The 25587-nt window shown below is 36.0% G+C and overlaps 1 protein-coding gene across 1 annotated transcript; it reads left to right on the top strand.

Moving 5' to 3' along the window:
• Positions 1-135: 135 nt before the first annotated feature.
• On the top strand, positions 136-24405 carry smc5 (structural maintenance of chromosomes 5). Its single transcript, NM_001193541.1, is given in 24 exon segments — positions 136-372; positions 513-654; positions 2440-2492; positions 2576-2738; positions 2870-3004; positions 6113-6253; positions 7193-7354; positions 7432-7503; positions 7597-7852; positions 7941-8095; positions 8177-8290; positions 10096-10190; positions 10269-10401; positions 10967-11140; positions 12526-12695; positions 12785-12908; positions 13055-13177; positions 19115-19243; positions 19337-19432; positions 19593-19697; positions 19770-19889; positions 20917-21096; positions 23842-23937; positions 24007-24405. Coding segments are annotated over 24 exon segments (3222 nt in total). The 5' UTR covers positions 136-220; the 3' UTR covers positions 24139-24405.
• The last annotated feature ends 1182 nt before the right edge of the window (positions 24406-25587 follow it).

Below are 25587 nucleotides of genomic sequence, written 5' to 3'. Positions count from 1 at the left end.
TTTGTGCCCTGTTCTGTTAATGAAGTTGAAAGTTGTGTTATAGTGCAAAGGAAGCTTTTACAATGTGTCCCTCTAGTGGGCAAGAGACGATGAACAGGTAATCCAGAAAAAATATCATGTGACCACTGTCGTCCAATCACACAGCGACTTACCGACAACACAGGCGCGAAACGAAAGTGACGAGACTGTGCTGAACATCAACCAGAGTGACCGACCAGAAATGGAGCAGCCGCAGAAGAGAAAGCGAAAAAGCCACGAATTGTCCAACTCACAGCCCTCCGATCGTGAACCTGCAACGTCCACCAGTGCAAATGCCCGAGAAGGAGATTTCATGGAGGGCGCAATCGTCCGCATCACCATGCATAACTTCCTGTGAGTAAAACTCGATATGCCTCACGATATGCAAGCGTCTTTTGTTTACTCTAACATTAAATAACGTTACGCATTTGTGTCAGGTACTGGCAAAGTAATTCTTGCTTAATTACATTAGCTGTCATTGTTGTCTATTTCAGCACGTACGATCACTCTGAAGTTTTCCCCGGACCCAAACTGAACATGATCGTTGGAGCCAACGGCACAGGGAAGTCCAGTATCGTGTGTGCCATCTGTCTGGGCCTGGCTGGAAAAACATCTGTCCTGGGCCGAGGAGACAAGGTGAGACCGTCTTAAATCATCACCGAGATTGATTCTACATGTATGTTCATAAAAATTCATCAACACTTCCAGTCCTTTCACATCCACTGTGTCTGGCTGTGAATACACCATAGCAGAAGCTTCTTCAGATACAAAACAGTTACGAAACTTGATAGTATTGTTCATAAATGCACACAGACTTTATCTAATTATGTGGAACGTTAATTTATTACTTTAAAATAAATGTGCATGTGTCTTTGCTTTATATACTTTGGTGGCTCTGGTGGCACTAATGTGTGGTTAGCAGGCAAAGTGTACAAGCTGGTAAATCCAGAACTTCAATTGTACCAGCAGTTAAAAAAACACACAATAATTGTCTTAATTCCTACTGAAAAGTTAAGTCACCTAAAAAAATTCCCCTTATAAATATACATTTTATCAAGTTTGCACCATATGTAGGACTGACAGAAATAAAATACCAAAATGCACAAATTTGGATGCAGCAGTTTCATTTATTATCAAAAAAAAAAAGAATAGGTTTCTTAGTTGAAATACTGAAACACACACAGAGACATCTGTCTATCTATCTGTCCATCTATCCATCCATCCATCTCTCTGTCTCTCTCTCATTGAAAGAGTATCTTTATTTTCATGACTATGAACATAGTACATTCACATCGAAGGCATCATAAACTATGGATTAACACATGTGGAATTATATACATAACAAAAAAAGCGTGGAGCAACTGAAAATATGTCATATTCTAGGTTCTTCAAAGTGGCCACCTTTTGCTTTGATTATTGTTTTGCACAATCTTGGCATTCTCTTGATGAGCTTCCAGAGGTAGTCACCTAAAATGGTTTTCACTTCACAGGTGTGCCCTGACATTTTTATTAAGTGGGATTTCATGCCTTATTAATGGGGTTGACCATCAGTTATATATTTTATATATATATATATATATATATATATATATATATATATATATATATATATATATACATACATACATACATACATATATATATATATATATATATATATATATATATATATATATATATATATATATATATATATACATACATACATACATATATATATATATATATATATATATATATATATATATATATATATATATATACATAATAAAAAGCGAGCTTTTAAAATAATTAAAATACAGTTTTATTATTACTATTCTAATGTTTCATTAATGTTTCATGTTATTTTATACACTGTCTTTTATCATTATGTGGCAACTTTGAAAAAAATCTTCCTGTAGACTAAAATATGTTAATGTAGTAATGGAAAAATATAAAATGCTGTAAAATATAAGTTGTACATTCCCATCATATCTCATACATTTATATTGATGAGTGCGTTTGGCCAAACAATTGCAGCATTAAGATGTATGCATATTTTGTGTTACCTGAAAATGATGATTTATTAAATGTTAAAAACTTTATTTTGTAAGAAATAAAAGTTTATATAAAGTTGGATGGTTTTCTAACAGTCATGAGTTTTAAAATCTTGCTAAGTTAATTAAATTACATTTACTCTGATGGGCTTAATGCTCAGATTATGTGTACTTATGCATTTTTAAAGAAATAACAGTGCATAAACATGGTAGATTTTGAAGCTGCTTAAAAAAATAACCTGAAAAAAAACTAAAATTGATTACATTAAAATGGAAATTAATGCAGTTTAAGTACAAATTATTATAGTATGTCAAGGATGCACAAATAACACTCAAACTATTGTCTTCAAATAATTAAGTGACTGAAACGTGTTTCTGTTTCTAGGTTGGTCTGTATGTGAAGAGAGGGTGTCAAAGAGGCTCAGTTGAAATAGAGCTGTAAGTATGTGTTTTTACAACTTCAATTTCTACAAGTGTTCACAAAAGTTCCTCAGTTCATTTCTACTTTTATTTTTGTTCAGGTACAGGACACGTGGAAACCTGATAGTCACCAGAGAGATCCAGGTTGAGAACAATCAGTCGACATGGATGCTTAATAAAAAACACGCCAGTCAGAAGGCAGTGGAGGAGGCCGTAAGAGAGCTGCACATTCAGGTTGGGAACTTGTGTCAGTTCCTACCACAGGTAAGTGCTCTTATTATTATGAAGAGTTTACATACTTCACAATGTATATTACCAAACCTGTGTGTTGAGTTTGGAAGAACTGTACAAGAGCTCTATTTTTAACATGCTCTGCTCTTTATCTTGTGTCTTAGGAAAAAGTCGGTGAGTTTGCTAAAATGAGTAATAGTGAACTTCTTGAAGCCACTGAGAAATCTGTCGGGCCACCAGAAATGTACGAATTTCACTGTGAGCTCAAGACATTTCGCACCAAAGAGAGAGATTTAGAGGTATTTTAATTTTTTTTATTGAGATCCTATATAACTCAGTCCTAAAGGGCCGGTGTCCTGCAAAGTTTAGCTCCAACTTTCTTCAACACACTTGCCTGGAAGTTGTAAGCTGCGTTCCAAATCGCATACGTATGCACTATTCTACGGCATTTTGTAGTATAAATATTGTAAGTATTGGGTTCACACTGAAAACTCTAAAAAATAATAAGTGCACTTTAATTACCCGGATGATGCACTCATTTAGCTGGTAAAATGAAGTGTGTAATGATGGACACTTCACGCAGTCAACGACCATAGGTTTGCTCACATAGCGGAAGGGGCGGAGCTATCAGCCGCACATGTTGGACAACTTTATTTATTTTGGATGGTGAAAGCAAAATTTTCTTACGAGAGTGATTATAACGCCTCCCGATGGTGAATGCGGTTATGTTCATGGCAGGTATTATCTGATCGTTTGGTCATTTATTTTACTAATTTGGCAAATGTCATCAGGGAAACGGTTTGAATTTCCGCTTAGTGGAAAAACATTAGTGCTCCATTTAGGACGACACCACAAACATATTGTGTAAGGGCATAAGGACATAGTGCACGAGTGCATAGTGTATAGTGTGCCGTTTGAGACGCAGCCAATGTATACCTAAAAGAGCTTGATTAGCTGGTTCAGGTGTGTTTGATTGGGGTTGGAAATAAAATATGCCGGACATCGGCCCTCCAGGACCAAGTTTGGGCACCCCTTCTGTATAACATGTCTGATTTAAAAGGAATAGTTCACCCAAAATTATTTGCTAATTTTCTGGCCATCCTTTGTTAGTAAAAGAGAAGTTAAGCTTTGGAAAACATTTCATAATTGCTGTCCATTGAAAGCAAACAAACGTCATAGCTGACTGTTTGTGATGCTCCATGATTCATGTTGAAGCAGCTTTAAAGTAGAGCTTAGATCAGGCCCAACAAATTAAACCCTACCTTGTGCCCGACCCGGTTTGACACACTAACTGTACGTATGAGCCCAATTTAAACTCGACTATTTTTTTAATACCTGGACTGCTATAACGGACGTTATCAACTACAATTCTGAGTTGTTTGGACTACAGAAATGAGTTTAGATTTATCTTAATGAATCATGCAACAAGGACAAAGCATGTAAACTGCATTGTTTGTGTATTCAGAATTGATCGTAACAAAAGAAGACATTGAAGGCTGACTATCATCCTTTCTGGCAAGCCTGCTTTATGTGTCTGTTCATCGTGGAAGTCCCTGTTTTTTTACAGTCACCTTTTTCAAACCGCATGTGTGAGCAGAGCATGAGCATCCATGTTTATAGATTAGAACTTATCGCATGCAGAGGCAGAGCGTCAGTGAGGAGCGTCAGCAGAGCTGAAGAAGCATTTTAGCCATTTAGTCCATTTTAGCGACTGCTCATACTCAATTAATTAACAGTGCATTGATCATGACCAAAAAGTAGCAATTTGATCCAATTTATGCATTAATAAGATCCACTGATTTTCTTTATGCGCTGCTTCACCTCTGCTTGTGCATGCGGTATGAATGTGTGCCAGTAGAGGAGATGCAGATGCAGGAGCTTAAAGCGTTGCTGCACATAACAATTGTGAGACCCACACGTGTTGCTTAGGCTGACTTTGCTAAAATATTTTTAAAATATATCTAATTAGGGCATAGCCAGTTAAGCTAATTAGGTAATAACTGAAAAACAAGCAAAAAAACAAAACACAAATGCTTGATCATGGCCTGCCCCAGCCCGAAGATAGTGGCAGGGTTGGGTCGAGTCAAGTCTGGGCTTGGGCAGAGAACCTAAACTCCTAAAGTAATCCACACAATCACAAAATACAAATCCAGGGAAACATTTATTTTAGGAATATAAAAAGTAATTTTTAACTACAAAAAATGGGTTATGTAGAGTGCTTTTCCTCTGTGATTTGGTTCATTTGGTCCAGACCAAGGCCAACAAACATTGTGGTGTGTTTTTTTTTTTTCAGTTTTGGTTTCTTTACACACCACACTGATTGCTGTGGTCCGGACCAGTTTAAATTGAAGGCTGGCTTTGCTAAAATATTTTATAATATATCTAATTAGAGCATAGCTCTTCACTCAGTTAAGCTAATTAGGTAATGACTGAAAAACAATTAAAACAAACCCACAAACTCTTGATCATGACCTGCCCCAGCCCGAAGATAGTCTAAAGTAATCCACACAATCACAAAATACAAATCCATTGAAAAATTAATTTTAGGAATGAACAATGTACTTTTTAACCTCAAAAAATGGGTTATTTTGAATGCTTTCCCTCTGTGACAAACATTGTGGCGTTTTTTTTTTTTTTTGAGTTTTGGTTTCTTTTCACACCACACTGATTGCTGTGTTCCGGACCAGTTTAAATCAACCAGATGTATATTTGAATGTATCTCCTGAACTGCATTCTGATTGGTCAGAATTAGCATCCACGCTATGTTCGCTATCGCTATGTTGTGTTGCACATGTCAGCTCTCATTTGAGCTCATTGGCCTGATTCAGCATGTGGAATCCGCATTGGCTGTGAGAGCGATCTGACAGATGATGACAATTAGAATCTGATGACAAAAAGAATTTGGCTGTAATTTAACTACATTTGCAATCAATGTGGATTTTTAGATTATCAGACATATTTGCATGAGGGAATCTCTCCATGGCGAGTGACAATTACTATGTTAATGGTTCTAAAGCATAGGTCTCAAACTTGATTCCTGGAGGGCCGCAGCTCTGCACAGTTTTGTTCCTACACTAATCAAACACGGCTGATTCAAAGTAGTTCAAGACTACTATAGAATATTAAGCAGGTGTGAGTTGGAAGTGGTTGGAGCTAAACTATGCAGCGGCCCTTCAGGAATTGAGTTTGAGGCGGAAGTTTAGTTTCCTTTCTTGGAATAAGAAAACAGACTACTGCCCCCCCGCAGAGTATAATAGTAAAAATAAGAGAAAAATAAAAGAAAAATAGTCACATGCATCATAAATGGTCTATGGGTGAGCAAATAATGTGATTATTTTCTGTTTTGGGTCAATTGTTCCTTGAAGTTCTTTCATTTTATGAATGTACTCGTTGTGTTTGTGGTACAGAATGTGTGTAAGGAAAAAGGAAACTTCCTAGAGAAGGCCAGACAGAGGAATGAAAGAAACAAGCTGGATGTGGAGCGCTACTACATGAAGAAGCGGCATTTAGACAGGATCCAGATGCTTGAGAAGAAGAAACCCTGGGTGGTGAGTGCACATCTTACTACACTAAAATTTCCCCAGACTGGAAGGGTTTTTTGGATCTGGTTGTTGTAAATGTGCAGAATGGGGAAATAATCTACAACGGTATTGTAATGTTTTTACCTTTTTATATGCTCACAATATCAAGTATTTCCTCTAAGCGAAAATATTCTCTTGTTTAAAATAAAATGTGCATTTGATATACAGTTGAAGTCAGAGTTATTAGCCCCCCGTTTATATTTTCCCCCAATTTCCGTCTAACAAAGGGCAGATTATTTTAACAAATTTGTAAACATAATAGTTTTATTAACTCATTTCTAATAACTGATTTATTTTAATCTTTGCGATGATGACAGTAAATAATATTTCACTAGATATTTTTCAAGACACTTCTATACAGCTTAAAGTGACATTTAAAGGCCTAATAGTTATTGTATAACGATGGTTTGTTCTGTAGACTATTAAAAAATAATGTAGCTTAAAGGGACTAATAATAATAATTTTGACCTTAAAATGGTTTTTAAAAAATTAAAAATTGCTTTTATTCTTGCTAAAATAAAACAAATAAGACTTTCTCCAGAATAAAAACATTATAAATACTGTGAAAATTGCCTTGTTCTGTTAAACATCATTTAGGAAATATTTAAAAAAGAAAAAAAAATCAATAAAGGGCTAAAAATTCATTTAATGAATATATTGAGACTATTACGTAATTTGGCCTAAATGAGCAAAACACACCCAGCACAATATTATTTAATTATTGTTTAGGTGGGAAAATTATTCATATAATGAGCCAAAAACTATTTTGGCCAATATTGCACACCTTTAGTGAACATTCTTTGTGCTTATCGTTTTTGCTTTTGTTGTACTAGGAGTGGATGTTTTTAAAAATTTGAGTACATATGGAATATCATTTCCGAACTGTATCTTTTTTTGTTGTTTTAGGAGTATGAGACGGCACGTAAAGAGCTGGAGGGGGTGAAGAAGGAAAGAGATGAAATGAAAAGGAAGCTTAGGTTCCTGAAGGAAGCTCAGGAGCCGCTGCTCAGAAAGATCCGCTCTGTGGAGAGTGAGCTGCAGCCCATCGAGCAGCAGATGAAGGAGATGGTCAGCACTGATCACAACCTCACCAGCAAGACTCTTATTTTATTTTTATACAAAAGTAATACTTTTATTTTTTCCAGACCACCCGTATCAAAGAGGCAACGCAGAAATGTAAGCAGAAACACGACCAGCTTGAACTGAGGAATAAAGAGGTTTGTTTTTCACCTCCTGAAACGGATGAGGCTTTTATTTGTAGTAACACCTCCTAAAACTGTATTAAAAGACTCATCACTCTCTTCCATCAGGTTGATGACATCAAACAGGACATGAGTCTGAAGCAGACGGAGGAGGCGGACAGGCAGAAGCGGATTGGACACACGCAACTGATGATAAGAGATCTGCAGAAGGAGCTTCAGAACATGGGCACCATTGAGGACGTTACTCCTCAGATTGAGGCTATCAATGCAGAGCTGAGGAACATTCAGGAAGAAAGAGCCAGACTGGAGAGTGAGAGTCTGGACCTGCGCAGAGATAAAGATGAAATCACTGGAGAATTTGCGCGTAATGTTGTATATTCATTTTAATAGCAAACTATTATGTTGCATGAATAGGCAGATCCAAGACTTGGGCTCGGTTTTATTTGTGGTAGGATTGCAGAATCGCCTGAGGAGTCTGGATGACATGATGAAGGTAAAAGAGGAGAAATTGCGCAGCCGCTTTCGTGACACATACACAGCCCTTGAGTGGCTGAGGAAAAACCGTGATCGTTATGAAGGAGTTGTCCATGAGCCCATGATGCTGGTGGTAAGTTAACAGCTGTTAATTTTAGTTGCTGTTTATAAATGGGTTGTCAAGTTGATCAATTTCTTTCCGTTTTATTGCCAGATAAATGTTCGTGATGCTCGGCATGCAAAATACATTGAGACTCACATTTCTGTCAATGACTTGAGAGCTTTCGTCTTCCAGAGACAGGATGATAACGACAAATTTATGAATGAGGTGAGAAGCTCGACTTTGTAGAACTTTTTTTTTTTCCGAGTTTTGTAATATGACATTTGGTGGGAGGGGGTGGAGGGTATTTTAAAAATAACACAATGCATTAAAGAATGCATGGGATGAAGAAGAGGCATCCAGTTTTGGTCAATTCAATAATTGCTGTATTGGCAGGCCAAATGTATTGCCAAAGCAAGCAGTTTACATTAAAAAGAACTTGCATATATAGACAGTTAAAGTCAGAATTATAAGCCCCCCTAAATTATTAGACCGCTTGTTTATTTTTTCCCTAATTTCTGTTTAACGGAGAGAACATTTTTTCAGCACATTTCTTAACATATTAGTTTTAATATTTCTAATATTATATTTCACATTTCTAATAATTGATTTATTTTATCTTTGCCATGATGACAGAAAATAATATTTCACTAGATATTTTTCAAGACACTTCTATACAGCTTAAAGTGACATTTAAAGGATTAAATAGATTAATTAGGTTACCTAGGCAGGTTAGGGTAATTAGGCAAGTTATTGTATAACAATGGTTTGTTCTGTAGATTATCCATAAAAAATTTAGCTTAAAGAGGCTAATAATTTTGTCCCTAAAATGATGTTTAAAAAATTAAAAACTGCTTTTATTCTAGCCGAAATAAAACAAATAAGACTTTCTCCAGAAGAATAAATATTATCAGACATACTGTGAAAATTTCCTTGCTCTGTTAAACATAATTTGGGAAATATTTAAAAAAGAAGAAAAAAATTGGAAGGGGGCTAATAATTCTGACTTTAACTGTATAAAAAACATACTAAATACCGTAAATAAAATCATAATAATGATTATAGCTGCGAAAAGCAACTATCGGGGCCAAGCAGCCCAGCGGCCACATTATAAACAAGCAATGCAACAAGCTAAAGAGCAACTGGAAAACTATAACTTTTTAGCAGTATGTTCGGAGCCAAATTTGGTGGAAATTGGGCTAATGATCTATGGAGAGTTCAAACCAGGTTTTCAAACTAGTTCAAGATTGTGGACAAGAAGTTGTGTCATTTAGGGAATAAATTATCGGTGCTTGGGCCCCTAACTATATAAAAATATTAATAAAAATAATAATATATGGATATAATAATTTGGATAAAACGGTTATAACAAATAATAATCAGTATATTTACAATGATTTATAATATTATGATAATATATTAATAATAATTTTTTTTTTATTGTTATAGACTCATATATGTTTTTTCAACTTTTGTGAATAATTATTCTAATAATAGTCTAAGAGATATTTTTATGTTAAAATGAAAAAACATATTCTGACCTGTACTTTAGGAATGAATAAACTTTACACTCACTTTATGCCCGCATACCAACTATTGGTAGAGAGGAGAGACCGTATTACTTGAAATATATACATTTTATTACATTATTAATATTATTATATATATATATATATATATAAATTTATGGATAAAAACTTAAAATGTCTGAAGGATAGTTGCATTAAATAAAGATTTACTTTTACAAATAATGAGTATTTTGATGCTGCAATGTGTTTTTTAAATTCAAAAGTTTTTAAAAATCTCTTCAAATAATTTTTGCATTTTGATGAGATTTTAATTTATATTATCTGCTGTAACAGAAAGCCATTTTAGTCTCCTCTAAGTCATGGTAAAAGCGTTTTTTTTTTTTTTTTTTAAACTTTTATTATTATTTTGCTTCTTGCAAAAACCCTTTTGTTATTGACTCGCATTAAAAAATGAAAAGTAAATTATGTAAAATGAGGCATGGTTTTTTTTTTTTTTTTTTTTAGATGAGAGATACGCAGAGGCTGCGAGTTAACAGCATCATCGCTCCTACAGAGTCTTGCTCTAAACGACCACCGTCACGACCCATCGAGACCCTCAAGTAATGAGCATCATTAAATGTCTTTTTTTTACTACATTTAGAGTTCGTCTGTTTAATGTTTTTTATTATTTTTTGCAGGCCTTACGGCTTCATCTCGTACTTGCGAGAGATGTTTGATGCTCCTGAGGAGGTTATGAGTTATTTATGCCATCAGTACAGAGTTAACGATGTACCAATAGGAACAGAGAAGACCAAGGGCATGATTGAATCGGTTGGTTCTCCTTTGATAAAAAAGTGATGTATAGCTGAAAGCAGAGTAATATACTTTAAATTAATTCATTATGGTGGCGCAGAGGTGCCGTAGGTAGTGCTGTCGCCTCACAGCAAGAAGGTTGCTGGTTCGAGCCTCGGCTGGGTCAGTTGGCGTGTACAGAGATGCCCTCAAGATTGTGAAGCGCTTTTGTGTGCATTTATACACAATAAATGTGCTATATAAATACATTAAATGACATTAGATTATACTGGGTTATTAAAAAGCTCTTATTACTTATGAGAGGTCTTCAGTTTACTTGATGCACATATTTAGATATAACTGGTCAGAATAGTGGGCATGGACTATAGTAAGATTCGTTATTTCCAAACACAGCTATTTAGGGCATCATGTGAACATTCTATGCAGTTTTCATTGTAAATATTTAGTTCTAATAATCTAGTTTATTAAACTTGCTTATTGATTAATGAAAAGTAAATAAATCAAACATATGGAAGCAGTAATCAATTTTTGTGAGTAAATTGACAATTTTTTTAATGTTTACACTTGTTTACACCTGTGGCAGGTGATCAAAGACCTTCAGTTGAGAACGATTTACACAGCGGAGGAGAGGTATAATGTGAAGAAGTCTGCTTACTCCAATAATGTGGTCTCCAGTAACTCGGCTCTGCGACCACCACAGTTCTTGACTACCACCATAGATGTAGAGGAGAGGCGACAGCTGGAGGAGCAGCTGAGGGTGAGACACTAACTTGACACTTACCACTGATTTGAAGGTGCCATATAACAGTTGTAGTCAGAATGATTAACCCCCCAGAATTTTTGGCCCCTTGTTTATTTTTTTCCCCAATTTCTGTTAAACGGAGAGAAGAGTTTTTTAACACATTTCAAATCATAATAGTTTTATTAACTCATTTCTAATAACTGATTTATTTGATCTTTGCCATGATGAGAGTAAATAATATTTGACAAGATATTTTTCAAGGCACTTCTATACAGCTTAAAGGGACATTTAAAGGCTTCACTGGGTTAATTAGGTTAACTAGGCAGGTTAGAGTAATTAGGCAAGTTATTGTATAACGATGGTTTGTTCTGTAGACTATTGAAAAAAGAAATTGCTTAAAGGGGCTAATAATTTTGATCCTAAAATGGTTTTAAAAAAATTAAAAACTGCTTTAATTCTAGCCAAAATAAAACAAATAAAACTTTTTCCTCAAGAAAAAATATTATCAGACATACTGTAAAAATGTTAAACATCATTTGGGAATAATTTTAAAAAAGAATAAAAAATCAAAAGGGGGCAAATAATTCTGACTTCAACTGTAACTAAGTGAATGTGTATAAGAGTGGGGTTAGTTGTTGCCGCCTCTTTTTTCCTGGTTAATATTACAGGAAATATTAGGTCATGATTATGAAAGTCTTGGAAATGTTTTGGCAGTATAACTTTGTAAAAACCTTGTTAGGGTATTATATTGTAATAAAAGCCTCACTTCCCAATCCAATAAGCAGTGAACTGCTCTGTCTGTCAGTATTTTTCAGAGACAACCAAATCATCCATAATCTCAGATAAAATCAACAGATGCACAAGTAGATTGAATTAAGGCCATGTATAGTATGATAAATAAAGATGTTTAGATTTCATTGTAGATTTTCACAGATTAAATTAATATATATATATATATATATATATATATATATATATATATATATATATATATATATATATATATATATATATATATATATATATATATATGCAATTTATATATATATATATATATATATATATATATATATATATATATATATATATATATATATATATATATGCATTTTTTTTATACTTTCTGAAACCTATAAAATTCCAAGCAATCTACTAAACATGATATATAATAACTAGACAAACATAAGATTTACATCCATTTTTTAAATTTATTTATTACTTTATAACAATTGAAAACTTGAAGTGTAAAATATTTGTTTGGGACAGTCATGAATCAAATTTAAAAAAAATAATTTCTGGCCCAGCGATCGCTTTTTGTACAAATTTCTTAAGCTTTATGGCCTTTTGTACCACTGTTTTCCTCTGCTAAATGACCTCACATTTGACACTTGCATCAACAGGCAGCAGAAAGGCAGAAGCAGAGCATTGATCAGCGGATGGCAGCCATCCGGGAGCAGCAAGCTAACCTGGACCGTCGTGATAATGAGCTGCGTGCTAATAAGAAGAAACTGTCTGATCTGAAAAGCAAGAAGAGACAACTGGAGCAGAAAATCAGCACAAAACAGGACAGGTAATTTTTGTTTCTATTATTATTTGTTGGTTTTATATTATTATTATAACCTATTATACACATGCTATATGTTTTTATTTATTTGTTAGCTTGAGGCAGATGGAGCAGAATGAGATCAACTTGGTGGCAATCGAAGAGGAAGCGAATGCCAAGATTGCTGCTGTCAACAACAAGAAAGTGACCATAATGGGGGAGTATTTGAGTCACCTGCAGGTGTGTTTGTGCTTCATCATGATTTTCTGACTTTGAGTGTAATGTAATAATGTGCATATTTTTTCAGGAATTACTTTGAAACAATAGTTATTGTGGCAAATGCTTCGATTTCTCCATGCTTATTAATGAATCGTGTGTTTGTGTAGTCAAAGGCCAGGCTGAATATGGAGAAGGTGTATTTGGCTCTCCAGAGCGCAGGTCTCAGTGCTGAGAAAACCAAACTGGAGACGGACGTTCGAGAAAGTTCAGCTGAACTCAAGAGAGCAGAGGTGAGACAATCTGTCACCTGTCATTTACAGCGCATTATTTTACTCTTAACCTACTAGGGGTGGAGCCGAACCCGAATACGGTATTCGGATACGCACGAATAGCGTGTTTTTACACAATGCTTGTGTAGTTGTGTCAAATTGTATGCACTTGTGGGAGTTATATGGTATATTTAAATCACTCTGTCTTTTGCAGACAGCAATAGGCTATAGGCTAGTTAACTTTAGCATAGCTTCTCGTCACTTCTCGCAGTGTGGCTGCTGCTGAGCCATCTCTTGGTCCTGCACCAGTCAAAAAACTTGCTCAAGTTCTGTGTGGAAGCATTTTACAGTAAGTGCTGCAGATAAAACCAAAGTGATGTGTAGTGTGTGCAAAGGTGAAATCAGCAGAGGCAGAAATATCTAACATCTGTCAACATCTGCTATGCATAATTACATGCACCTAAAGCATCCTCCCCTGGTACTGTCTGCCTACCCCTAACAAGCACCAATCCTTCACCAAATATTCATCAGAGCCATGTTCAGCCAAAACCCTCACAAGTGCCAAACCATTAACACAGCCATGTTCTGCTCCCTGCAAGTCAGTTTGAATCACAAATTAGCTGCATTTAATGCAAAACAGGCTTATCCACTCAACCACTCAAAAAAAAAGAAAAAAAAAACTTTTGTGTCTGTTTAAGTTGTCATTATCAGGGCTGCATCTTTTAGTATTACATATAATACAACTTTTGTTCAGCCAAATCTCCCAGCCAGGGGTTGATAAATTTTAGTTCTTAGAATTCTGTGCATTGGAAAGAAGTTATTTTAGAAGAAGAACAGTTCTTTGAAGTATTATTTGTTTTTTTTTTCTGTGCTCAGTGTCCTCCAACAAGGATGGGGGGTGGTGGGGTTCATAATGTTCACAATGGTATTTTAATAATTGTTAGTATAAGCATGCATGAGGTAATGGCTGTCATGTTATTTTCTTTTCAGTGATGTTCCTTGTTAGATGTTCGAAAACATCAACCAATATTGCATATACATAATTATTATAATGAATATAATTAAAGAATATTTCCCAGAGATGGGTTGCAGCTGGAAGGGCATGCGATGCGTAAAAACGAACTGGATAAGTTAGTGGATTTTTACGCTTATTTTAAATTTTACTCGAATACAAATACAAATACTTTTCCCCCTCAACAAATACTTATACAAATACCGGCTGCTCTGCACACCCCTAAAACCTACATTTATTTATACATACACTATCGACAACTTGGCTTACCCAATTCACCTGTACCGTAGGTCTTTGGACTGTGGGGGAAACCGGAGTACCCGGAGGAAACCCACGCGAATGCAGGGAGAACATGCAAACTCCTCACAGAAATGCCAACTGAGCCGAGGTTCGAACCCATGACCTATTGTTAAGAACCTATACAATAAATTTATCAAAAAAATTAGAGATGGTTCACCTCGAATTAACATCTTCTCACCATTTACTCACACTTAATTGCTTCTAAACATTCATTCATTTATTTTGTTCAATACAATACATGGTAGTTAGAGGAATGTTGAAAAGGAGCAGCTAGTGATATCCATATTAGGAAATAGGGATGTCCCGATCCGATATTGATATCGGAAATCGGTCCGATATCAGTCCAAAAAACTATATCGGACTGCGTTAAAAATCTCAGATTTAAGCCGATGCGCTCTTAATGTTGTGATTGCCAGTGGGGTTGTCTCTGCTGGTGATCACTTCCTGTAGTTTGCCGATTGCCAGCGGGGTTTTCTATATGGGAGACTACCGCTGGGCGAACTCACCGGAAACCCCTGCGCTCATCAACATTGATAACAGCTGACAATACTCTGGACACTTGCACAGACACAGCTGCTACTCATTTACACTGATTACATGGACTATATATACACACACCTCTTAATCATTCGTCCATTCGGGGCTGAGTCTTGTTTTATTCATGAACATTACAAAGCGTTTTCCTGGGCGTTTCCTGCTGCCTCTCTTTGATCATCTGCCTGTTTTTATAACCACGACGCTGGATTGCCTTTATACACCTGTTCGGCCCTGTATTAACCTTTGCTTTTCTGACCTTCCTATTAAAACCTGCATTTGGATCCGCAAGTCTGCTCCCAGTGTCTCCCTCGTTATACTTAACTCCGTTACAGCTATTCTATCCAGCAGCGTACCGAGCAAGCGTGCAAAGCCCACGTTATCACAACACTGCTTGCTAGCAAAGTCTTTTTAAGATTTAACATGCTCTTCACACTAAGTTATGGTGTATTACAATAGAAATCTATCGTGACGGTTGCACACGCTGACGCTATCAACAACGGCACATGTCTAACGTTACTGGTTTATTTACTTTACGTCAAGCAATCTTTACATTGTTTTGTATACGCTGCTAAGCAACACAAGGCACCGAATGTCGACATAGAGCACATCGTGCGAACCTTAATTCGGTCGTGGTGCATCTAGTGTGATACCTAATTCAACACCAGCGCTTCCCACACGTAACACTTTACCTCAGCGGCCCGGTTCTGTGTGCGTGAGAATACTCCGCCACAGACTCACATGCTCATGTAAAAGGTGTTAAATGCTAAACATCTTTGCTGTTTTAATTGTCCGTTAAATAAGAATGAGAAATCATTCATTTGCAAAGGCCTATTACATTTTAAAATAAATGGTATGACTTTTTGGGCAGAAGGAAAATTTAAGAAGAGGCATTCCCATATTTAATACTTCTTTAAAATGCCCAGAAAGATAAAGTGCTCCGATAAACAGTGTCAGCTTTGCACATGAGTTTGCAGTTCTGTCTTTATTTACATTGTCATACTTTTCCCATGTGGGCAGTAGGGTGGAATCTGTGCAATACATTATGCAAATAAAATAAAATTTGATAAAATTGTTCTCAAAAGTCACATTATTTTATGTGCTGTGGAGAAAAAGACCAATAACTCCTTATTTCAGACGCACAGCACTTCATAACTATAGCGGACGTTTTTTTGACTGAACTAAATTTATTTTGTTTAGAACAGGTTTGGCCTGCGGGCCGCCAATAGAATAGCCCTGGTCTAGCCAATTACCTGTGTTGAATAGAAAATACAAAATAAAGATCAGATTTAATAGACGAGACCCACAGAACCATCAAGATTTTTACACTCTGTTGAAGTCTGTAAAAACTCACACCTGAGCAATGCATGTGACTTTGTTGGCCCTTTTACTCTAGTGTGTTTTAGTTTTAAAACAGCATTTTTGAATGAAAACGATCCGCGTCCACACTAGCGTATCACCTAGGGCAGTGGTTCCCAACCTTTTTCTCTGGGGCCCCCCCACATGAACATATACAAACATTGGAGCCCCCCCACCATATAAATACACACGCACGCACGCGCACACACACATATGTACTGTGTATATATATATGTATGTATGTATATATATATGTATGTATATATATATGTGTGTGTGTGTTTGTGTAATATAAATATTTAATAATATGTATAGAAAATATAAATTAATCAGTTTTAACTTTTAACTCAGTTTTTCTTGGCCTTCAATAAAACCAAAATTTAGGTAGGCTTTGTCATACTGTCTAATATTTTTCTTCGCCTCTGAAGAATCACTGCATTTACGTTTGTCTGCCATTTTTGTTTTGATTTTGCCTTTACGACACGTTGACAAGCAAGTTGCGTGAGTGAGCAAAATTTAAATAATTATTTAAAGTTATTTATTTTAATTATTTTTACTATTATGTTGGAATTTTAAGCATGTGTTTATAGATTTGTTTTTGGTACTTAAAAATACATATATAATAGTAGGGCTGTCCGATTTTGGGAAAAATCATAATCACGATTATTTTGGTCATAATTGTAATCACAATTATTCAAAACGAAAATCAGTTGAAGTCAAAATTATTAGCTCTCATGAGATTTTTTTAAAATAAATATTTCCCAAATTATGTTTAACAGAGCAAGGAATTTTAACAGTATTTCCTATAATATTTTTTCTTCTATTTGTTTTATTTTAGCTAGAATAAAAGCAGGTTTAAATATTTTGAAACCAATTTAAAGTCAATATTATTAGCCCTCTTAAGCAATATATATTTTTGATTGTCTGCAGAAGAAACTACTGTTGTACAATGACTTGCCTAATTACACTAAGCCTTTGAATTGCACTTTAATCTGAATGTTTGTATTCTGAAAAATATCTAGTAAAATATTATTTGCTGTCATCATAGCAAAGATAAAAGAAATCAGTAATTAGAAATGAGATATCAAAACTATCATGTTCAGAAAAAAGTTAAAAAAAGAATCTTTCCATGAAACAGAAATTGGAGAGGAAAAGGGTTGCTAATATTCAGGAGGGCTAATCTGACTTCAAGTGTATAAATACAGTTATTTTCCACCCTGCAAAGGAAAGAGAAATAAATACAATAAAATAAAAATATGAAACAAACTGTGCTTTAAGCATCTTCACTGTAAGAAAAACACTTTAGCTACAGCAGTCCTTCAGTCAAGAGCAGCGAGGGCTTTCTCGTTGTTTGATTAATAATGATAAAAACAGGTGACAGAAGGATTAAAGCGTGCTGTCTCTTTAATAGTTTCTCTTTCACGTCTTTTGATCCTCAACTCGTTTGTTTATTACACAAATCAGGGTTAATATAAATAATCACTTAACACCGCGTTTTGACACCTATTTGACCATTAAAGCGCTCACGTTAAGATGACTTTAGATGTCTGCGCTCCTCTGCTTGTCTCAGTGTGTGAATGAGAGCGAATGCTGACCGGCCGCATGCTTCTGACTGCGTGTGCGTTCTGCGCACACACATAAGCACGTGCTCTTTCGCGCTTTTAAGAGCAACAACACGTGTACAACTGGAAAGTGGCGGTATATGATGCAATAATCATTTATCTCGATTAATGCAATTTTATAATCGTTTGAAGCCGAAATCGAAATCGGATTTTTGATTAATTGCAAACTTTTGATTAATTGCATACTTTTTAAATGGCCATTATTGCTTATTCAAACTGATATTCAGTGAAAGAGAGGCCATGTTTCGTATTTTCAATGAAAATAAAAGGAGACAGTGATGTTATAGGCTACGTTTTGTTATGACTATATACAGTGAAGATGACGGTCCCATTAAGCGGCTACACAACGCCTCAATATTTCGGCTCTCTGCTAAGTTGCTAATATCAAATTGAAAACAGGCAGTTCCTCACATCATGTTTTCATTTTATTGTTAAGACCGTAAAACAGCATAGCCAGGGTGATGTGAATGACTTTATAAAGTACACTCGGGAGTTTGTTTTCCATATCAAACTTGCGAAGTCTGAACTTGGTGAGGATCCAGGACTGAACTGTGTGTGTAGACTACTTAATATTGAGGGAAAAGTCCCAATCAGATAGGCAAATGTCTGCAGCCCCGCCTCCGTTTTCAGATGTCTCCGTTTTCCCCCATTCACACTGAGACAGAGCAGCAGTGTTTTAAAATAAAAATGGCCTCTTGAGCATTTCCACAACGCTCCGTTTTTGGGGCTCAAAAACTCTGGCGTATTGTGGACGCATGGCGTAACCGAAGCAAAACTTATGCGTTTTCAAACTAAAACGCATTAGTGTAAACGGGGCCTTTATTGTCCATATGAGAGTCAACTTTAAGCTACCATCACCAAAAAAGCCTTTTAAATAAAGTATGAAATTTCAGTAGTTCAGTATTTTCTCCTTGGGATATTTCATTGTTATTACACACAGCTCATTTTTCAGATTTCTTTATGTTTGTATTGTTTGGATTTTTACCAAAATTTGGATCAATTCCATGTCAACAGCTCCTTTAGAAATACTATTCCCAGGAAAAAAACATGACAAGTTCAATACTTATTTTCCTCGCTGTATGAAAGCGTATTTTAATTTGCGTGTTTGTGTGCGTGCGTGTGTTCATACAGGTAGACTATACCAAGCTGGACAAGATAAAGACCAATCTGTTGATGACTTGTAAGACCCTGATGAAACGGGCCAGTGAGATCTGTAACATGACTCCAGGAGAGACGGCCGTCCCGGAAGAACTACATGCAGTGAGCTCAGTCTACTCAGACTCCCCTACCTCTGCTTCATTCAAGCTTGAATCATGTATCACATGACATCGCATGTGTGTGCTTTCTTTTCAGGCTTTCAGCTTGTTGCCTGAGACTCTGGATGAGATCGATGCCATGCTGAATGAGGAAAGAACCAGAGCTGAGTGTTTCACAGGCCTCAGTGATGCTGTAAGACCGATTAAGCTCATTTAAATAACATCACTGTGCTTGAATAGTAATTCAGCTGGAAGATGCATGCACGGCTGGAAAACCTTGCAGGGCTTTATAGCGAGAGGAGAGGGGTGGTTCTATACTGGTCTTTTTATACAATGGTGGTCTTGGCATTTAGGTGGTGGATGAATATAACAGGCGTGAGCAGGAGATTAAGAACTTGGAGAAGGAGCTGGACGATAAGACTAATGAACTGACAACCTATAGAAGAAACATTGCAGAGGTGCGTTCCCGCAAAACACAGTCACACAATCATCATGGTCAGAGTTTACGATCATGTCCGTGTGTTTCTCAGGCTAAAGAGCGCTGGCTTAATCCGCTGAAGAAGCTGGTGGAGCTGATCAATGTGCGCTTCAGTGATTTCTTTCAGTCTATGCAGTGTGCAGGAGAGGTGGATCTGCACTCAGAGAATGAGGTGAGGACATGTTTCTGAGCTTTCTACAACAGTCTGACCATCACTGGTTGTTGAGCTCTCGTATGTCAGACTGTGCTGCTCTCTCATATTCAGTAGCAGACTCTTATATGTCTATTATTTATATGCCACTAGGAAAATCTACCAGTAGCCTGGAACATTTAACAGTATTAAACCATGGTATAGCATGCTAACATTGTGCTACACCTGGTTAAAAATGTCGTTTACAATTCAAATTTGTGTAAGCAGCATGTAAAACAGCTGTTAATAACAATAGTGAGGTAAACACAGCATGTTTATTCTAGCGAATGGGCTAAAACGATTAAACCAATTTAGGAACAGCTAAAATGCTAGTCATGTTAACAACATGCAACGTTATGCTAGCATTGTCAAAACATGCAAGCAACTCAAGTGTGCTAGAAAAATCTTGGCCACATGTTAGAACTCATTTAAGTGTTAGCAGTGCTAATCATGCTAGCGTCAGGTTTGTCAGTGATGTTCTACACTTTAAGTCACGTTAGCCATGTTAAGACTCTAAAAAGGTGCTAGAAGCTTGCTAAACATTCTAACATGCTAATTCAGCATTAATGTGGTCATTCATCTTAATCGTGCATTGAATGTTGTAAATTATGTTAGCCATGTTATAACATGCTACCGTGCTAAAATATACCATATGCTAAAATGTTACAAACATGGTAGCAAGATTTAAATTCTTGCAATTAAACGGCTATCTGAAGTACTTGATTCTGATTGGTCAATCACAACTGAATATCATGTAGGTTAGCTTGAATGCATTTAGGCATTTTGTTTCTGTCAGCTTTACATTTAATAGTAAATCTTTACTTCTCAGAACGTTTTGTGTCTGTTTTCACAGAGCAAGGCCCTTTGGTCTTATTCAGTCTTGACACTTCGTGTCAGGCTGCCGATAAGCTGAAAAACAACATGGATGTACTTTATCCCTATTTAATATGTTGAACGTTCAGGTGGGGCTTTCTCAATTGGGTTCTGATGACCTTCTGATGTGTTTCAGGAGGAGTACGATAAATATGGCATCCGCATCCAGGTGCAGTTCCGCAGAAACACACGGATGCACGAGCTCACGCCACACCATCAGAGTGGAGGAGAGCGCAGCGTCACCACCATGCTTTACCTCATGTCCCTGCAGGAGCTCAACCGCTGCCCCTTCAGAGTGGTGGACGAGATCAATCAGGTTATATTTACATTTAGTCATGTAGCAGATGCTTTTGTTTAAAGCGACTTATGCCTCATTTTCACTGAGTGGTACAGTTTGATACGGGTCATCTTTATCAGGCTTGTTTCTTCACTTATCAATGGTATCCTTTTGGATAGGCATGTTGCACAACTGAAAGTTGCAGATGACGTCATTATGCTTTATACACATAAATACTTGAATAAATGTTCATTACTAACCTTTCTATGAACAGGATTTGAATATAGCTGCAGATCAATGATTGTGCGAAATGTCCTAGTGTGTTGTATGTAAAACATACATTTAGGCCTTATTTGGGTTTATAAACAATATCAAACATACAGAGTCAGTAGAAACCTCACGGGCTCTATTTTAACAATCTAGGTGCAAAGTCTAAAGCAGTGATTCTCAAACTGTGGTACATGTACCACTAGTGGTACGCAGGCTTCCTTCTAGTGGGATGCGGAGGAACTGCTGAATAATTTAAGTAAAAAATTGAACACTTTTAAACCTTAGACTTAAAACCCTTTCAGTAAATTGATTTTATTAGTCTTAATCTTTTATTTTCAATTTTCTAATGTCTGTTATGTATTCTTTCATTTGAAGCTAATCTCCCCATATTTGTAACATTGTTGGGAGCGTATCCTGTATTTTTATATCCCAGTGTTGACAGGAATGGTTTAATGACTTGCTTTTGTGACACACAAAGCCTATATCATGCAGTAAGCAGTTCTAGTTTCTAAATTAAATATGTAAATCCAAATCAGATATTTAAAGTTAATGTTTAGATTTCAAAGATATACAGATAAGTCACATGCAACATCTATTTCAAATTTTTTCAAAAACACTTTATATAAGAATATGATCACAAATAGCCTATTTTTATGAGATCCTAGGAACATTTCAGGTTTTCATGAATAGGCTACTATATGTTAACACTTTACATTTAAGTACAGCAGTTTTCTTTTGACCTTTTAAGAACATTTCTAATTAATTTTTAGAAGCACATTTTAATCTAAACATTATTTATTTTTTGCCTGTAAGCACAGTGCAGTGTTAATGTTCAAGCTATTAATTATTTTTAAAGTGGCTGACAATAATAAATATTCATAACAATAGGAATTAATCTGCCGGGTTTTTGAACTGTGCAGAGCTCTAGCTGCTTAATTAGGTTTACTACGCTACTATATTTCAATATTGGTCATTATGGTGGTACTTGGAGAGGCAATTTTTTCTGAGGTTGGTACTTGCTGAAAAAAGTTTGAGAACCACTGGTCTAAAGTACAGTACGCAAAAGCATTAAGGGCATGTCCCAATCCACTTTTGTTATTTTAAGGATGGAAAAATACACTGTGCTGTGGCGCATGGTTGGTCTAACTGGGTTAAACTTATTCTCTTCATGAGTTATAGGTGTGATTTGAGCATAAACCAATCAGAGTCTCATCTTCCATTCCCTTTAAGAGTCATTTGCTATTTACATGGTGGACTTTGTACGTACCGTACGCTTCACTAGGGAGAAAACAGTTAAACAGAGCATCTGCAGCATGAGGATGAAGAATGAGCCTCCTCCAATCAGCCTTTCACTTTCTCTCTTGCGTCGATAAGGAAATAGTGTTATTTGCACTCCACTGAAGACATCCATTAGCCTACATAATTAATTTTGTTTCTTAAGCGCACAGATTTGTTTGAAAACTATTTCTAAATTCAGTTTAAGTTTCAGCAAACAAATAAAAGAGCACTAATAACAGTCTGCTTAAATATTATTATATCCTTATACACATGCTATGCCCCATATGGTCTAAAACCTGACAGGTGGACAAATCTAAGCTTGTTTTTTAATAAATAAATAAATATGCATATAACAAATAACACTGCTAATAATAATAACATTATACAAAAGCAAATAATAAAAAATAAACTAAAAAAGCCCCTCGAGATGAAGAAGGCATGGAGGTGATGGTTTATATAATTATGTAGAAAATAATAATTTTTTATATATATATTAATCCTTCAATTCTTTTTCATTTTTCATGATGATATTTGCTTATTGCTGTAAAACCTGCGTGTTTTAAGCAATGTTAAAACACTAAAACGTACAGCTAATGCGCACGACTAACACACTTATTAACACACTTATCTATTGCGCAGTCTATTTTGGATTCTGAAAATAGTAACACACCGGCACACCCAAGAGTTTATAAAGTGGTGCAAATGGATTTGCTATTTAAACAACGTGGTGAAAAATGGGAAAATTAATGTTCCGTTGGGCTGAAAATAGCAAAATGTCGGGGAAAACAGGTCTTGCACCTTATTGCGTCGGGTGTATGATAGGGCCCCTCATCTTTAATCTTCACCAGCACATAAAACCTCTGTTAGAGAGTCATTCCATCAATCCGAGTTGTCAGAAGCACGTCAATAATCACATGCACGTTAATATATATTAATATAAATGTGGGGCGGGGCGATGGCATCGTCTATCGGCCCATCCCTAATCGCTACCCACTGTGCTGCTGCACTGTGGATTAACATGCTCGGATGAATTGCTCAAAGAATAATGTGTTCTAGCAAAACAGACATTGTACATTTGAATTTGGCCCAGATTTTAGGGAAGCTTTTTGTTTTAGTGTAGATTAATAATCACTCTGCTGTCATAAGACACACAGGAGTGTTTCAAATCTGAAATTGTGTAAGTTGCTTGATCATGCAGGAATGTGAGATTTGAGTGACTCTTGTGTTTGTGTTCAGGGAATGGATCCTGTCAACGAGAGACGCGTGTTTGACATTGTTGTGAGGGCGGCCTGCGGTGTGAACACGTCTCAGTATTTCTTCATCACACCTAAGGTATGTGTACTGAACGTCTCGGGTGCTGTTCGCTGATATGAGTGTAATGAAGTGTTTGTGTGTTTGTAGCTTCTCCAGAACCTGCAGTACGCCGAGCAGATGACCATCCTCTGTGTGCACAACGGCCCTCAAATGCTGCCGCCAAACAAGTGGAACGAAAAGGCTTTCATCCAGCGAGCCAGACGCAGAAACCGGACCTGAAGTTCCTCAACGCCTTCATCTGCCTGAAAATAGTAACCGTTTCTAGTTCACATGTAATCAATCAATAAATGCAAATGTTTATTTAAAAAAAGGTATTTTTCCAAGTACAAGTGTTTGTTCTCAATAAAGGAATGTTATGTTCAGATAAACCCTCAAGTTCATGACAGAATGATATGCTTAATGGAGCATTTGATATGCAGCATGCTGGTCAAACTATTAAAGCATCAACAGTTTTTAACCCAATAAAAGTGTTTCATTTAAATGGTACCTATTTTACTGCTTTTACAAGGTGTAAGATCAGCATTTGGTGTCTCCAGATTGTGTCTGTGAAGCTTCAGCTAAAAATACCCATCAAATTATTTATTATAGCCTCCAGAATCTGCTCATTTTGGTGTCTTAAGTATGGTGTTGCTGTTTTTGTTGCCTGTGACTTTAAATGCAAATGAGCTGCTTCTCCCCGCCCACCGTTCCCATGTGTCTGCTTCTCATCATGCATTACGTCAGATAAACAGCAGTCAGTGACAGAGATGGATGCAGATGAAGCTTGAATACAGCTCATTAGTCAATAATATCAGGTAAGTTTATTTGATGTATTTGCGGTGAAGTTTATTCAAGCCTTTCTGAAATGAGTCTCACATATTATTACTATTGTAGCGATTAAGAGTTCGATTTTTCTATCTTTATTACAAACATGCTGTGTTTTAAACTTAGAAAAGTTACAGAGAGTTGGAACAAATATTTTAAAGCCAGTTTATTTGTGAAACGAATGTTCTGTGGACGTTTTAACAGTTCATGTTATTATAGATACATAAATTTTTTTGGGGGGGGAACTACAGTCCTACGTCACATAGCGGTGGGCCTCAAAATCGCTGGGATTTGAGTGCTATTTTAACTTCAGGAAATGTAAAAAAAGAAACTTGAGTTTTTATCACTCCAATTTGCACAGTGCTGTCCAAACAGCTTACTAAAGTGGATTTTCATCATCGGTGTTCTTTAACTGAGATTAAGGCAAGAACATCTTTTCATGCATCATAATTTCTCAGTTCTCATATCTGTACACTGATTTTTTTTCATGATATCTCCTTTTATATTAGCATGTTCAAACATTTTAGAAATGTAAAACCAGTATTTATTTCTGGAATCAGTCACATGAGCAAGAGTAATTATTTCAGTGAAGAGTTTTATGCTAAAAGCATGGTGTTTTTATTTTTGACTCGATGTTGTGTACCTGAAAAGAGTACAAAAAAAAAAAACAGCCTCGATCGTTTAACGTCAATTTGATAAACGAGAATCACGAAACAAAAAAAAAGTAGCAATGCTTTAAATGACTTGAAAGTGGCACATTATAGCTACAGTATAGACAATCATCATACCCCTTTGAAATAACTTTGACTTTGTCATACAGCCTCGAATCAAATCACTTATCCAGGCTTTGATATTGTGTTTGTA

Source organism: Danio rerio, chromosome 10 (genome assembly GCF_052040795.2).
Source record: "Danio rerio strain M-AB ecotype USA chromosome 10, GRCz13ab, whole genome shotgun sequence".
Lineage (NCBI taxonomy): Eukaryota > Metazoa > Chordata > Actinopteri > Cypriniformes > Danionidae > Danio > Danio rerio.
The sequence above is the reverse complement of the archived record's forward strand: the minus strand, read 5'-3'. Positions and strand labels throughout refer to the sequence as shown.